The sequence below is a fragment of the Ictidomys tridecemlineatus genome, chromosome 11, assembly GCF_052094955.1.
Source record: "Ictidomys tridecemlineatus isolate mIctTri1 chromosome 11, mIctTri1.hap1, whole genome shotgun sequence".
In the NCBI taxonomy this organism is placed as follows: domain Eukaryota; kingdom Metazoa; phylum Chordata; class Mammalia; order Rodentia; family Sciuridae; genus Ictidomys; species Ictidomys tridecemlineatus.
Genome location: NC_135487.1, coordinates 34,667,675 through 34,682,936, shown reverse-complemented (window position 1 = coordinate 34,682,936; position 15,262 = coordinate 34,667,675). Strand labels below are relative to the sequence as shown.

At 45.3% G+C, this 15,262-nt stretch overlaps 1 protein-coding gene across 3 annotated transcripts; it reads left to right on the top strand.

The window, feature by feature from the left end:
- Positions 1–3,265: 3,265 nt before the first annotated feature.
- Positions 3,266–14,708, top strand: LOC101978636 (cytochrome P450 4A11-like). 3 transcript variants are annotated; one of them, XM_078026214.1, is made up of 13 exons: positions 3,266–3,508; positions 4,653–4,794; positions 5,472–5,516; positions 5,720–5,755; positions 6,006–6,133; positions 7,976–8,097; positions 8,457–8,611; positions 9,035–9,141; positions 9,228–9,418; positions 9,520–9,653; positions 10,519–10,583; positions 10,730–10,806; positions 13,096–14,708. In XM_078026214.1, exons 1-13 carry the CDS (start codon positions 3,320–3,322, stop codon positions 13,262–13,264), a joined length of 1,560 nt encoding a protein of 519 aa, XP_077882340.1. In that variant the 5' UTR covers positions 3,266–3,319; the 3' UTR covers positions 13,265–14,708. The 3 variants fall into 3 exon arrangements, with proteins under 3 accessions (XP_077882340.1, XP_077882341.1, XP_077882342.1); XM_078026216.1 differs by lacking the exon at positions 3,266–3,508 and adding an exon at positions 4,494–4,512; XM_078026215.1 differs by lacking the exons at positions 5,720–5,755; positions 13,096–14,708 and having other exon boundaries at positions 10,730–10,810.
- The last annotated feature ends 554 nt before the right edge of the window (positions 14,709–15,262 follow it).

Sequence of the window (15,262 nt, the reverse complement as noted above, 5' to 3'; positions counted from 1 at the left end):
TTCATCAGTTGAGAAAAAGTAGCAAACATTTAGGTTTCAAAAGTGTATGGCTGGAATATTCAGTCTTTGTAGATGAATAGCTGTGAGAAATGTAAAATGGAATCACCATCAAACTCAACTTTATGAGAATTCTGAAAGTAAGAAGGGCCTGGGGTAAACTACACACAAGAGTACCTGTTCCAAGCTGTCACCTCAGGATCCATGGCCTCTTCCTCTGCTTACCTTCACTTTTAAACTAAAACCAGGAAGCACCCAGAAACATTAAGAAATATCAACTTATATTTTAAAATGTGGCATCCAAACCTGACCGGGTCTGAGAAGGATGATGAGCTAACCAGTCCTAAGTTACTCCCTCTCTCACTCATCAAATCAGAAAGTATTAACTGGGCATCATCAGTATGTGCGGGTCTCTTCCTCATGCTATGAGGAAAATCAGGAAATACAATGTCTAGTTACAACCCTCTAGGAGTCTTTGGTTGGGGTGTACATAAAGAAAAAAGATTGCATAAATACTTACTGGTAAGAAATCTTCATGTGCCAAACACAGTTTGACTGAAACATCAGATCACATCGCACATGTAGCTCTGTATTCTGCTCTTGTCACTTATTTTGTAATCATTGCTCATATCCTGCTAAATTCTCCATCAGAATAATTTTCAGTGACAAGGATCTAGCCACATGGTTGGCCCTGTACCTTCTCACAAAGCGTCCTTGTGTAGAGAATCTTGCATTTGTGCCAATATGTGGAGTAGATCATCTGCCATGTGTTTGTGCTACATGGAAACACTGAATGAACATGGTGGACAAGAAATACTCCCTGCAATGTTGGAGCATGCCCTAGAACTGTCCCTCCAGCTAATTATTAAATTCACTTTAAGGGTCAACAGCAATGTCTTTGGGTCCCAATGGCCTGGGATAGACTCCTGGCTGTGCTTTGGACCAGCTGGTTGAACCTGGGCAAGAAGCTAAGCCCTTTCTTCCTTAGGTTTCCCGTCTGTACTATGAGATGTTTTGTTTTTAAAAACTGTTTTTAGAAAGCAGGTAAAGAGTTGATCATTTCCCTGAACACAGAGTGCTCACTACTCTAAAGAAGACATAAGAATGGAAAGGAATGAGGGTAATGAGGAAAAAGTTGAGAGAAATATTGTGTGAATAGTTACATGCTCCTCTGCCCTTGGGTTCTGAGAGGACACAGGATCAGAGGACAAAGAGAAGAACTCTGCGCCTTTTTGATTAATGAATCACCTATCATTGATGTCAGGCAATGAAGGAGGTGGTGGAAAAAATCATGTGGATGAGTGAAGGGGTCAGGCCAGAAGGAACCTTGCAGCTGCTGGGAGAGCCAGCTTCCCCGGATTCTTCCTGAAGTATCTTGTGTTTTACTCTCTGAATCCTGCATGTTTGGTTTTGAAAGGCCAAGTTCCGTCGTCAGAGATAAAATGCACACACACAGATAGCAGTGACAAAGATGAAGCACCTTATTGCAAGCTGGTGTTAGCTTATATAGAAAGTGAGAGTCAGTTATCTTAAACCAGGAAGCTCCCTGGGCCAATCATAGTAAAGGTCAGGTCATCACCTAAGGTGCACGCACGTCCGTCCTGCATATGATTCATGGGGGGCACGAACTGTGCACGTGTACAGAAGATGGGAGGGCCAATTAGAAGGTTTTCAAAACAACTTGTTATCCATCCACTGGCAACTTGCCCGCCGCCATGTTGCATTAGGGGCTCCTTATCTGAAAGGCCCGGGGAGTTCTAGCTGCCCAATGGCAATTTGCCCACCGCCATGTTTGAAAGGCCCAGGGAGTTCTCAGGGAGACTTGATCTTGGAGAACTATGAGAAGTGAGAATAAGGGTCTTCAAGATGTGAACCTTCCCTCATTCTCCATGGTGTGTTGGAGACTGATCTTCCAGAGGCCACCCACCCTCAGGTGGTCTCCTATTCCTTCCCCGACACCCTGTTCTTCTTAGTGTTTTCCTCACCTGGTGGACATTTCATTGCTCCACTATAGCTTTATCCCATTTTCCTATACTGATGTCATTTTCTTCATTTACTCACAAGACACTGAGGCTGAGAAATTTTCTTGAAATTGTTGAAAGACTGAAAGAATGAGCTGCACTCAAGAGTAATTGGGAAAAGGATTAACAGCCTTCTTACAAGGAAGACACTGAACTCAGAAAGGATAAGTTGCCAGGCCTCAGTCTCCTGAGTCCCACTCCAGTGCTCCACTCAGAGCGTGCTCACTCTCCATACGGTGGATATGGAGAGTCTCAAGGAATATTTCTGAAGCAGCTGGGACTCACACACTGGAGTTGAACAGTTGGGCTCAGATTTGGTTGCCAGTAAGAAAGGATTCGAATCCCATCACCCACTTTCTTTGACCATTTTCCTCTGAACACCTCACGTTATGTCTTTGGAATAATAATTTTTTCATCAAACTGAATGTTGGATGGATTAGGCTGGGTATTTCTTCAAGTGTCAGTTCGTGTGTGTTCTTTACATAGCTTGACCCACCCACTTCCTAGCCCCTAGTTGGTACTCAACACATATTTGTATGCAGTAAGGAGTAGGGAAAGTGAGTCTGTGCATGGCTTTTGCCTCTGTCAGTTTATAAGAGTTAGACCTCCCTGTTTCCCAAGGTGGATCTTTCAGGTTAATCAATTCTAGACTCAGGTCAATTTTTGTCTCACCCTGCTCCCTCCCACCTGTGGGTGAAGCAATCATCCCAGACTTAGTCAGGGCTGGTGAGGGTATCTTAGTGACTGTGAGGGACAGTGAGTGATCTAGAAGCTTCTGCACCATGAGTGTGTTAGCATTGAACCCCATAATTTGTTTTGAAGGCTCTTTTCCTCTGAGCATTCAAAGCAGGTGTTGGGGGTCAGTGCTAAGCCTTCCATTTACCTCTTTGTAATAATAAACTTTTCATTATTAAATAATGGCAACAGCACAACACAGCCACACCTACCAAATGTTAGATTAGTAATATTCTCAAAGAAATTCTCAAAGTCTGGGTTCAGGTCTGTTCTTTAAGCAGCTCTGGAATGCAACTAGCATGCAGCCTAGCACATAGTTGGTGCCCAACAAGTATATGTCATCAATATGGAGAAGGGGAAATGGGTGTGTGCATGGCCATTGCCTCTGTCCACTGATAAGTTTTTGACCTCACTGTTTCCCAAGGTGAAACTTTCAGGTTAATCAATTCTGTACACTGAGATCAAGCCCTGCCCGCACAGTTCACTCTACCAAAAGTGGGTGGGACGATCCTTCCAGACTTAATCAGTGACAAGGGGACAGTGAGTAACACAGAAGCTTGTGCACCATGAGCATCTCTACACTGAGCCTCACCAGATTCCCGGGCAGCATCTCTGGGCTCCTCCAAGTGGCCTCGCTGCTCAGCTTGCTTCTGCTGCTGTTCAAGGCAGCCCAGTTCCTCCTGCACAGGCAATGGCTGCTCAAAGCCCTTCAGCAGTTTCCATCTCCACCACCCCACTGGTTCTTTGGCCACAAGGTAGGAAGAAATGGGAAGGGGAGTAGGAGAGAAGGGAGACTGCAGCCCAAAGACTGGCCAGGAAGTCCACAGGACAAAGCCTGTTGCAGGAAGGACAAAGCCTGTTGCATGCATTTAAGCATCTGAGGAACACCCAGATTACCTCTGAGGCTTGGCCCATCCCAGCACCAGGAGCTCACTCCTTTAAAAGAAGCCTGTCCTGCTGTTACTCACCTCTGTCACTCACTCTATCACCATGCAGATCTGACATCTGTCCTTGCAGCCTGGCCCCATAGAGGACTGTTGTTTGTTCTTCCTGAGTCTTTTCTTCTCAAGGCCAAGCACACCTAGACCCCTCAAAGATCCTCCATCTCAGAACCAGCCTTCTTCAGGCTTTCCTGCCCCACTCACAGACTAGGATACTCTTCGTCTGGTCCTGAGTTTGCTCTGAAACACAGATATCAGTGTGATGGAGTCACTGTCCTGAGGAGATCATTCTGGGATAACAAAGGGCATGAATATCAGGACGTGTCAGGACACAGGGAATCAGCTACCTCTGCTCAGGTGGAGGGACCAAATGGATGGGTTTGCCCCCAACTGAGTAGGTTTCCAGAATGTGTGTTTTGAAGGGCAAATGTATGTCATGGGTATAGGAGACAGGAAAGGCAGCACTTTTTTGTTGTTGTTGCTGGTGAGGGTGACTGGTTTTAGTGTTAACCTCCAAACAAGATTTGTTTATCTCTCCTTCAAAGCATCTTGATGTGAGGTCGTTGGGATTTGGGCACACCAACAGTGTCTTGTACCCCAGTGCCCAGAGCAGCGCCTGGCACCTTGTGTAGAGTCAGAGGAAGGAGAGAAAGGAAGAGCCTGAGGGCAGTGGAGGGAGGGGGTCAACTTCCTGCACTTCCAGCCCTGAGGGAGCTCCCAGAGCAAGATAAGGGACAGCAGGGAGAGAAGCTCTGCTAGGAATTGTGCTCCCTCTACTCTCTAGGGCCACAGGATTCAGCTTAGGGCAGCACACGTAGGTCAGCAGAAACAGCTCCAAAACCCTGAGTTCTGCTGAAAGATTCAGAAATATGTCCTGATGGTTATGCTGCCTTCACTACAGTCCCTAAGCCAGAAATAAAAGATGATTTTTAAAGCATTGTCTTTCCCCTGATATCAGATCCCGAAGGACCAGGAGCTACAATACGTTCTGAAGTGGGTTAATGAGTTCCCATGCGCCTTCCCACAATGGCTGTGGGGCAGCAAAGTGCGTGTCCTCGTTTATGATCCTGAATACATGAAGGCGATTCTGGGGAGATCAGGTGAGACTGAACCCCCTCTCAGCAGGTTCAGTTTTTCTCTTTTGAGATCATACCTGGGTCTCTGAAAGTCCAGGCAAATTGGCTATTCATAAGTAGATGTGAATAATCTACCTACTGCTTTCCCTGGATATACCTACTACATTGGCAATAGTATTTACTTCATAGTGGACATTAAAATAGCTTATGGCACTATTTTTTTTGTCTTTTTCCTGTCTTTTTAAAAAACTAATTGAGATAATCAGTGAGGTATATGAGTTGTATCTATTGAGGTGATTTGTTAGGTATATTGACTGTATCTGAGAATCAAACTTCATATCCAAGTGACCTTGGTTTGAAACCTTCAATTTCCCCCTGTTTAGATAATAAGCTATCTAAGCCATCACTCATTGTGAAAACACCCCAAGGCTCAGTCATATTCTGTGGCATTGAGAACATGTCCCGTATTACTTTTCAGCTTCTTATTATAGTACTGCTGGTCCAAGGATCCTGTCTTCCTGAGCCATTTTACAGTCTCAACAGAAACTGAATGGGGTGGGAGGCAGTGGGAGGTGACATGGGACAAAATGCCAATTGATAGTCATCAGTCACTTATGACAGCCCATGGCCTCAATCACAATTGCCCTGGGTCTGTATTATTTGTTTGCTGTTTATAACTAATCCCATTACTTGATTTTCAGATCCAAAAGCTCATAGTATGTACAGAATTGTGGCTCCCTGGATTGGTATGTACATCTAAGAGTGGGCACTCTGAAATTAAGGTTGGCAAAATCTCTCTCTCTGATTCACAGAGAACAAGAGTTGATGAGCCACTACCGTGATTGTCCCTAAATGAAGCTTCATTTCTTTTAATCTGTCCAGAACCCCACCCCTTCTGCAAGCTCTTGTGAGCCTTCCTGAGGCTCACTCCTTCCATGTCTCCTTCTAGGTACCTCCAAACAGTCTCAGCCTGACATGGACTTGGGTACCTCTTTCTCCTGCCCACAAATCCTTTCTACATCTCCTTTGCAGCTGTCACAATCATATCAGATATACCAGCCCAACTGGGAAATCCATATTCCTGAAAAGTGCCAGTCATTACTGTCTTTGTCCAAAGAAATTCTGCCCTCTGGGTTCTCTCCACCAAGAGTTCCACTATTTGTCTATCTTAAATTGTCCCCACTCTCCATCTCTCATTGCCCACTCACTGATGCACACAACCATATATGACCCAGGGTATGGTTTGCTCCTGTTGAATGGGGAGACATGGTTCCAGCACCGCCGGATGTTGACCCCAGCCTTCCACTATGACATCCTGAAGCCCTACGTGGGAATCATGGCTGACTCTGTCAGAGTGATGCTGGTGAGTCTCTCTCTTTCATTCCCATTCACTCACTCAAGGCCCACACTCAGATTCCACAGCCTAACAGCCATCAAAAACAGTCACATGGAACAACAATCTCAGGCCATTACTGTGAGAGTCAGTTCTTCAAAAGTTGAAGGAGCAGAGTGGACCCAAAAGCAGGATATAGTCACTTCCTTACAATCCAAGGCAGACAGCATCATGGTGGATATAGACTCCCCTTCATACTTCCAAGTTTTCAGCACAGTGAACTGCAGGAGGAGTTGATCCAGCTTAGCACTGCTGATCCTGGGGTAGGATTCTCTCAGGGTGGAGTTGAGGGCTTCCATGTGGACTTGAGTGACCCATGTATTGATATGGACACCAGGTCTACATCTCACAGTGAACCTGCACATCCATCACACCCATCAGAACTCAGATGAATGATCTGACAGTGCTCAGCAACTTTTCTTTTTTTTTATTGGTTGTTCAAAACATTACAATGCTCTTGACATATCATATTTCATACATTTGATTCAAGTGGGTTATGAGTTCCCATTTTTACCACGTATACAGATTGCAGATTCACATTGGTTACACATCCACATTTATACATACTGCCATACTAGTGTCTGTTGTATTTTGTTGCCTTTCCTATCCCCTTCCTATATCCCTTCCCCTCTCCTCCTCTCCCATCTTCTCTCTCTACCCCATCTACTGTAATTCATTTCTCTCTCTTGTTTTCTTCCCTTTCCCCTCACATCCTCTTATATGTAATTTTGTACAACACTGAGGGTCTCCTTATATTTCCATGCAGTTCCCCTTCTCTCTCCCTTTCCCTCCCACCTCTCGTCCCTTTTTAAAGGTAATTTTCTTCTCATGCTCTTCCTCCCTGTTCTGTTTTGAGTTGCCCTCCTTATATCAAAGAAGACATTCGGCATTTGTTTTTTAGGGATTGGCTAGCTTCACTTAGCATAATCTGCTCTAATGCCATCCATTTCCCTGCAAATGCCATGATTTTGTTATTTTTTTAGTGCTGAGTAATATTCCATTGTGTATAAATGCCACATTTTTTTTTTACCCATTCGTCTTTGAAGGGCATCTAGGTTGGTTCCACAGTCTAGCTATTGTGAATTGTGCTGCTATGAACATCGATGTAGCAGTGTCCCTGTAGTATGCTCTTTTTAGGTCTTTGGGGAATAGTCCGAGAAGGGGAATAGCTGGGTCGAATGGTGGTTCCATTCCCAGCTTTCCAAGGAATCTCCATACTGCTTTTCAGATTGGCTGCACCAATTTGCAGTCCCACCAGCAATGTACAAGTGTACCCTTTTCCCCATATCCTCGCCAGCACTTGTTGTTTGACTTCATAATGGCTGCCATTCTTACTGGAGTGAGTTGGTATCTTAGCATGGTTTTAATTTGCATTTCTCTGATTTCAGCAACTTTTCTTGAAGGATAATGAAAAGAATTATTTTCAATATGTGGCTCGTGAGTCCCAGAGGTTCAATTTGCTTAACATTATCTTGTCCTCATATTTGGTATTCTGTTAGTTTTTAAGTTTAGGTCATGAATTTGAAACCTAAAGAGTGTCTCAGGGGCTTTCATCAATCGAATGGTCAGAAGTGATTGCCTAAAATTCTAAATTTAATCATCTATTATGTAAATGTTTGTTTAATTTTGTAATAAAAATTTCTGAGAAAGAGGCAGCAGAATACAAATATTTGCTTGAACTCTTCATTTGAGAAAATTTGTGTGACCCTGAGATTCAGGAAAGAATACTTGGAGATGCAGGGAAAGAGGATAACCTAGTCAGCACAGTCCTTCTGAGGAACTGAATAGGATAATGACCTTCTTCTTCCCCAGGACAAATGGGAGCAGCTTATTGGACAGGACTCCCTAGAGATTTTTCAGCATGTCTCCCTGATGACCCTGGACACCATCATGAAGTGTGCCTTCAGCCACCAGGGCAATATCCAGCTGGAGAGGTCAGTGCCAAACTGACCTCTTGTTCTAACTAACTGGTGTAAATTTACCCCAGAGTCAGTGATGCATCTTGGATGCTCATAAATAAAATGGGAGATTTTTATCCTGGTCTTAGGCCAAGGCCTGATCCCTGACCAGACCCAAACATGCCCCAGACATAGGTCATTGGTTCCTGCATGGGGTAGAAATCTGGTTATCATGCCATCTTCTAAAATCCCAAAGCTCACAAGAGATGTAACACAGATACAAGATGTACCTCAGTGTTGTGTCCACAGCATTAAAGGAATCTCCTAATAGAACCCACACTGCTTCCAACTCATGTGGCTCCACAATCCAATCTGTTCTGCAATCTCTCCATCAGGAATTCCAAGTCCTACATTCAGGCTGTTGGGGATATGAACTACCTGTTTTTTTCTCGGGCGAGGAATGTCTTTCATCAGAATGACACCATCTACAGACTGACCTCTGATGGCCGCTTGTTCCACCATGCCTGCCAGCTTGCCCATGAGCACACAGGTTCTGTCTCTAATCCTATCTCCTTTCCTTTACCAGGTTCAGTCTAAGAGATAGGGCCATGGCCCCTGAGACAGAGGCAGGGCACCTGCTAACAATGGAAAGAAACTAGGACACCCTCATGTTGACACTATCTTACTGAAAGTGTTAGGAGCTGAGATGTTAGTGTGTCAGGTACAGCACAATACCAGGATCATCATGTTAGCAGTGTTGAATGAGACCCATCCCACCAGCATTCATCAGGGATTCCCATGGCTATGCTCCGGAGGGAGGCCTGGCCTGCATCAGATGGTGCTAGACTCCCACACACCCACTCACCTGTGCATCCTGAGCTCCACAGGACATCCAGATTGTCATAGGGGTAAAATGGCTTATTAGGGGTTGTTGTAGCTGTGTATTTGCCTGGTAATTCCTATCCTGGGACAGATCAAGTGATCCGGCAGAGGAAGGCTCAGCTGCAGAATGAGGGAGAGCTGGAGAAGATCAGGAAGAAGAGGCACTTGGATTTCTTGGACATCCTTCTGTGTGCCAAAGTGAGTATGTGGTGGGTGGAAAAACCAGAGACTTTGCCTAGGAAAGGGAGGGATAAACCCTGCTCTCTCATCCATGGCCTCCCCAGATGGAGAATGGGAGCAGCCTGTCTGATGAGGACCTTCGTGCCGAGGTGGACACCTTCATGTTTGAGGGCCATGACACCACAGCCAGTGGTATCTGCTGGATCTTCTATGCTCTGGCCACACACCCTGAGCATCAGCAGAAGTGCAGGGAGGAGGTCCAGAGCCTCCTGGGGGACGGAGCCTCCATCACCTGGTGAGTGAGAGCTCAAGAGGTGGGAGAGCCCTGCCTCTGGTAGGGGCAAGGTGCTGGTCTTCCTGGGCCCTGCCTGCCCCTCAGGATGGCCTTCACTTCAGGGACCACCTGGACCAGATGCCCTACACCACCATGTGCATCAAGGAGGCCCTGAGGATCTATCCACCAGTACCAAGTGTGAGCAGAGATCTCAGCAAACCTCTCACTTTCCCTGATGGACGCTCCTTACCCAAAGGTATGACCTTTCTATACTCACCTATTCACTCTCTAAGGAAACAATGGATGAGAGATCCACCTGATTTTTAGTTTTTATGAACTTCTCTCAGCCTCCCTTTCCTCCTCTATAGAAAGCATAGTTACTCTGAAATTTTGATGAGTCTTATTAAATGATGGACTTGGAGCTTGAAATCGGAAAAAATTCTATAAAAAAATGTCAACCTCTCGATTAATATCAGCCTCCAGATATTATCCTTGTGATTGTCAGTACTTGAGAAGAGCAGGGTAGAGAAAGAATCATACAGAGTTGAGAAGATATATATATATATAAATGCCTCAAGGCAAATGAAAGAGATCATGAAAGCCCATGTTACAAGTCAATGTGGTCCTTAGAATGTAAGGATTGGTCAGGATCATAGAAGGGGGAAGCTGATACTTCTGCCCTGTTAGGAAGCCACCAATTGGCTCACCCAACGTTGTGTCTGACCATTGCTCTGGCACATGCCAGCCATGTGAATATGGGAAAGATAACCTCACTGAGACGCCAGTATCTCATATGAAAATGGGTGTAGACCAGTGTATTCTGAAGGGTGCTCATGAGGGTTGGTTGAGAGCATGCCTACTCTCCATAGTTTCATGGAAGGTATTGGATGGCTGTGTGTTGTCACTTCATTTGGTGTAAGCAGTGAGTCTCCAATATTTTCTTGTTCTTATTCCTAGGTTCACAGTTTTCTTTCCTAACTGTCACTCAGATGCTTTGTAAAATCAATCTACTCAGATTTCGGGACCCATGCCACTTAGGTGTGCATGTTTTCTGCTGTTTGAGAGACCAGAGCTATAGCCCAGTAGGGTACTTAGTCATCTGTCTCCTAACTGTCCCACAGGTTTCATGGTCACACTCTCCATTTATGGCCTTCATCACAATCCGAAGGTGTGGCCAAACCCAGAGGTATGAGGCCTTGTGGGGAGGGAAGGGAATGATTTGTCATGATCAAACCCTCTTCTTGCTCCCACATCTGTGGATCATGTCCTACCATGATTGGAAAGCAGGGACTGATCCCAACTTGTCCTGGTTTCCTGCTGTTCTCTCTGCAGGTGTTTGACCCTTCTCGATTTGCACCTGGATCTTCTCGACACAGCCACTCCTTCCTGCCCTTCTCAGGAGGATCAAGGTGAGATGTCCCCTGAGTGCCAATGGGGTGGGGACAATGGGGAGTCTCTGTTCAAGACCCAATATTTTGATTCCCTAGTGTTTTTTAAGGCTTCTTCATGTAGGCCATTGTTTGTTGGCTTTTGTGGGTAGAAGTTGTTGTGTGTTTGTGCCTGTGCCCCAAAGTCAGGACACACTGTGGAGAGTTTGATCCACCACCCTACCCAATGGCCAACCATTTGGGTGAGTTAAACACCAAAATAATAGAAGTTTGGACCACAAGTTTCATTGTGTCTTGGTGTTTTATTCATTTTGGAGTATGAATTTTCAGAATTAGATTTGCATATACAATTTACACTTCATATGCTTGGTTTCCTCAATTCTCAAGTATCTTAAGAGGTGGATTTCTCTTTCTTCCACATTTTCTATGAGCTCATCACCTTTTCTGCTTAATTCCTCAGTGGGCACTTGATGAATCACTGAAATATTTCCGTATATTTAGAATTACTCCTTGTTGTTCTTACTGTAAAGCCATCCGTGTAGAGTTTGCAGCCTGTTGTATAGGGGTGGACACCAGTGAGTGTGATTTCAAGAAGTTTTGGCTGCTACCCTCCAATTTTTGGTCTCATATTAATATTCACAATGGGTGCTCATGTTCCCAATCAGAAAAATTCTACATTTGGAGAGGGATCTCTACCCAAAATCCATGGTATAGGATGAGGAAGCTAAATGCCTCAGAGAAAACTCACTATTCAGGCAACACAGAGCACATACTGTCGTACACTCAAAAACACACCTGAAGTTGCAGTTGAGCTGGACAGGCCATGCCAAGGGGGCTGTTATGAAAGCCCAGCAAGGCTACAGGAATCAGCCTGTGAAATACATATTACCATAAACCTACTAAATTGATTAGTAGGTAGATGTTTCCGAGTCAAACATCTGTGAATTTTACAATGCTGAATCAAATTTCATAGAACAGGCATAAAATAAAATTTTCCATGGAAAAATCATATGTCTTAGATAAAATTTATCCTGGAATTGATCACTTCCTATTAGATACTGGCTACAAATTATGGCACTGACATTGGAGGACAGGAGACTATAAGGTAGCTCAGTTACTGGGTAGGAATTCACTGTGTGTCCAAATGCATTTCATTTTTACAGTTCAACTAATCTAAGTTATATGAAAGTATTAAAAAATTGTGTGTCTCTGTGCCAAGTTCTGTGCTCTGAGGCAAGTGTCTGCTCTCTGTTCAGTGAGAACAGAAAGGTGTTGTTCAGAATCAGACAACTGCAATTGAGACAAATGTCACTCTTTCCATCACTTTTTTACTTTCTCATCACTCATTGAACATTGATGCAAGTTTCTTTGTCCCTGGCACTGTTGGAGGCCATTGGTTGTGGTGGCTACTTGAATAAAACACTGATGGTAACTTGGGAGAGAGAGGGACAGCCAGGAGAGGGTTAAGGGTCATCTGGCCATTGTCCTGAGCCTTGAGGATGTTCAGGCAGAGTAGAAGGAGGACACCCTCAGCAACCTCAAGAATATGAGCGGAAGCAGGAAGTGGGGCTGGACAGGTGAGAGGTGGCTGAGGCAGTAGCCCACAGAGGGTGAGCAGGGAGGTGAGGCCTTGGATACTGCCCTTACTGGTAGAGGGCATGGGAGTAAGGAGGGAGGGGAGTCAGGGAGACCAGCGAAGCCTGGAAGAAGAGACTGAAGATGGCAAGAGGGATATTTCTGGAGTAGAAGTCTAGAGATGCTGGTGGACCAAGGGTGTGAGGGGAGGCTGGAGCCTGACCCCTGGGTGGGAGGCAGATGGGGTTGGAGGTTACAGATCCCCAGCACAATGTCCTAATCAGATGACTCTGACATTTGATTCCACCATCAGAATCCTTTGACACCAGAGATATGATCCCAGGGAGTGTGGTCCACACATTCCCATGAAGCCCAGACCAGTGATAACCACACAGATGAACCAGAAATCATCAGTAGAGAGACTCAACCAGCCAATGACTTATTCTTAAAACGGAAAGTGTTATTAGAGTTGATTGTTCAGTGTGCTAGCCTTACCTTACCTTAGCAGAGATTTCATGTCTATGAATATAGAAGTGGAGTCAGAGCTTTCTATAGACGAGTAGGGGCCTTGACAAAGGGCACTAAAGTGTGAATCCAGGCTAGAAGCAGAGCTGTATGCCACCTCTAATTAAAGGAGGTTTCTGAATCTTCATTCTTATCAGGAGCTCAGGGCTCAAGGCCTCCCCAGCTCAGAGTGGGGCCTGAGACCACTTTCTTTGTCCCTGCCTGGTTCAGGAACTGCATTGGGAAACAATTTGCCATGAATGAGCTGAAAGTGGCCGTGGCCCTGACTCTGCTTCGTTTTGAGCTACTGCCAGATCCCACCAGGATTCCTGTACCCATGTTACTCCCTGTGATGAAGTCCAAGAATGGAATCCACCTGCATCTCAGGAAGCTCCAATAATTCTGGTGGAAGAGAGGACATGTCTGCAGGCCAGCTGCTTGACGTTTTGTGTTTCTGTCACCTGTTCTTGTACACCTTCCATTGCCCCCAAACTGCTTTCAATCTTTTAATCTGCCCTTCTCCCACCTGCCCACTCTCCTGCCTCCTGTCCTGTTTGTTGGCCCTCTGTCTCTCACCTAACCCCAGGCTCCCTACCTGTTTCTTTTTCCATCTGTCTCTCACCTGCCTGTATCTCTATCCCCTGGTCACCTGCCTGCCCACCACCCTGTCTGTCCTTTACCAATCATTTTCCCTTGTGCTGCTTGTCTGTCCATCTGAGTTGCCTACTGTTGCTATAAAAATGACAACAACCTCAGTGGCTTTGTATGACAGAAATCTAGTTCCTTTTGGTTCTGAAAATCAGAGTTCTAACATGGATTCATTGCAGTGTACCCAAGGTTATTGGAGTACCACAGCACATCTGTTACCTGGAGCTATATTGCTGGGCTTCAGGACCCATGGTCAATATTCAAATCCTGCAACACCGTTGAATCTCTCTACTTCTGTCTTCACATCAAATCTTTATCATAAGGACCTTTTTGATAACATTGTGCCCACTGTGTTACTAAGACATGATCATAGTTCTCCCAGGGAGTTGAGGATGTGTACATAAATGAGCCATTATCCATCCTAGCACAATTCCTTCCTGATTGTCACCCAATCTGTCCATGTATATCTCTCCTGAAAATCTATTATATAAACCTTTTCTTCTCTCCCTCCTGCAATAAAGTTCACAAATTTTTATGAAGTGTCTGCCCTCCCTTGAAAGGAAATGGAGAGAAAAGAGATGGATGAATGGGGGAAAAAGAAGAAATAGGTAACTTCTGATGAAGTGGCACCCCCTTTCTCCACAGAAAAGCCCTCTTCACCATGGCTGATTTTAGGACTGTCAGCAAAAGAGTCTCTGCAAAAGAGTCCAATGTAGATAAACTTCCTATTTTCGTGTCACTCTGTTTTACTTGGCCACTGGCAGTGAAGATACCAGCACTCCAGGTGCTGGACACCCCCTTAGTAGTTTTTCACAAACATATCCAGTATAGTGCTTTGTAGAAGTGTGCAAACAAGGCCTCTGGCCTTGATCTGGGCTTCACAGAGATGTCTACATTTTTAAGATAAGTTACATTTGGGCTCCATGGTAATAGCTGGAAGGGGGAGGAAAGAAAGGGGAGATGAAGCTCTCCCCTTCTCAGGTGTTGTCCTTGAAGGGTTAACTTGCCCAAAACAATGAAAGAAAAATCTGCTTTTATGTGAACTTCTGCAGACTGTGAACTTCTGAGCCCCTCCCTTTACATGCTGGATATAAACTCTGAAACTCCCTGAACATGGGGTTCAGGGGATTGATTGATTACAGCAAAAGTTGTGCCCTCTGAACCTGGCTGCAGCCAAATAAAACTGTTTTCTGTTACCTCTGGTGCCCTGCCTTGTTTGTCCCTACAACACTGAGGAAGGAGAAGATGACATCTGCCTGGCCAGATGCATGCCCACGTACTCCAGGTGGCCTTGTTCATGGGACCCCCTGATGCCCCTTAACTGCCCATGGATTCTGTGCAGCTGACCTTAGAACTCCCTTGTAGTACACAGAAGCTCACATCTGTTGGGGTAAGAAAACAGGCCTACATTTTATCCAAGAGTTCCTACTAAATTAGTTCCTTAGTTCCTACTAAGGTCTTCTAAATATCACCAAGATAGACCCTGAAATGAGCAGCAATGCCACATGGTGGTGCCCTGCACCCTGAATGGCCATCCCCAAACCAATCCTAGGCTCTAGACTGGAAACCATAGACTGAGGTCTGTTTGTAGTGTGACACCACCTTCTGTTCTCTAAATGGGCTTCTCCCGGGGGGGGGGGGGGTGGCCACCAGCCAGGGTCCTCCTCTCAGGTTCCTGGTTGCCCTGGACAAATTCAGCCCTGCACTAAGAGGAACCAGAGAAGGCAAGCTGGACAGGAAATGCCTGCTC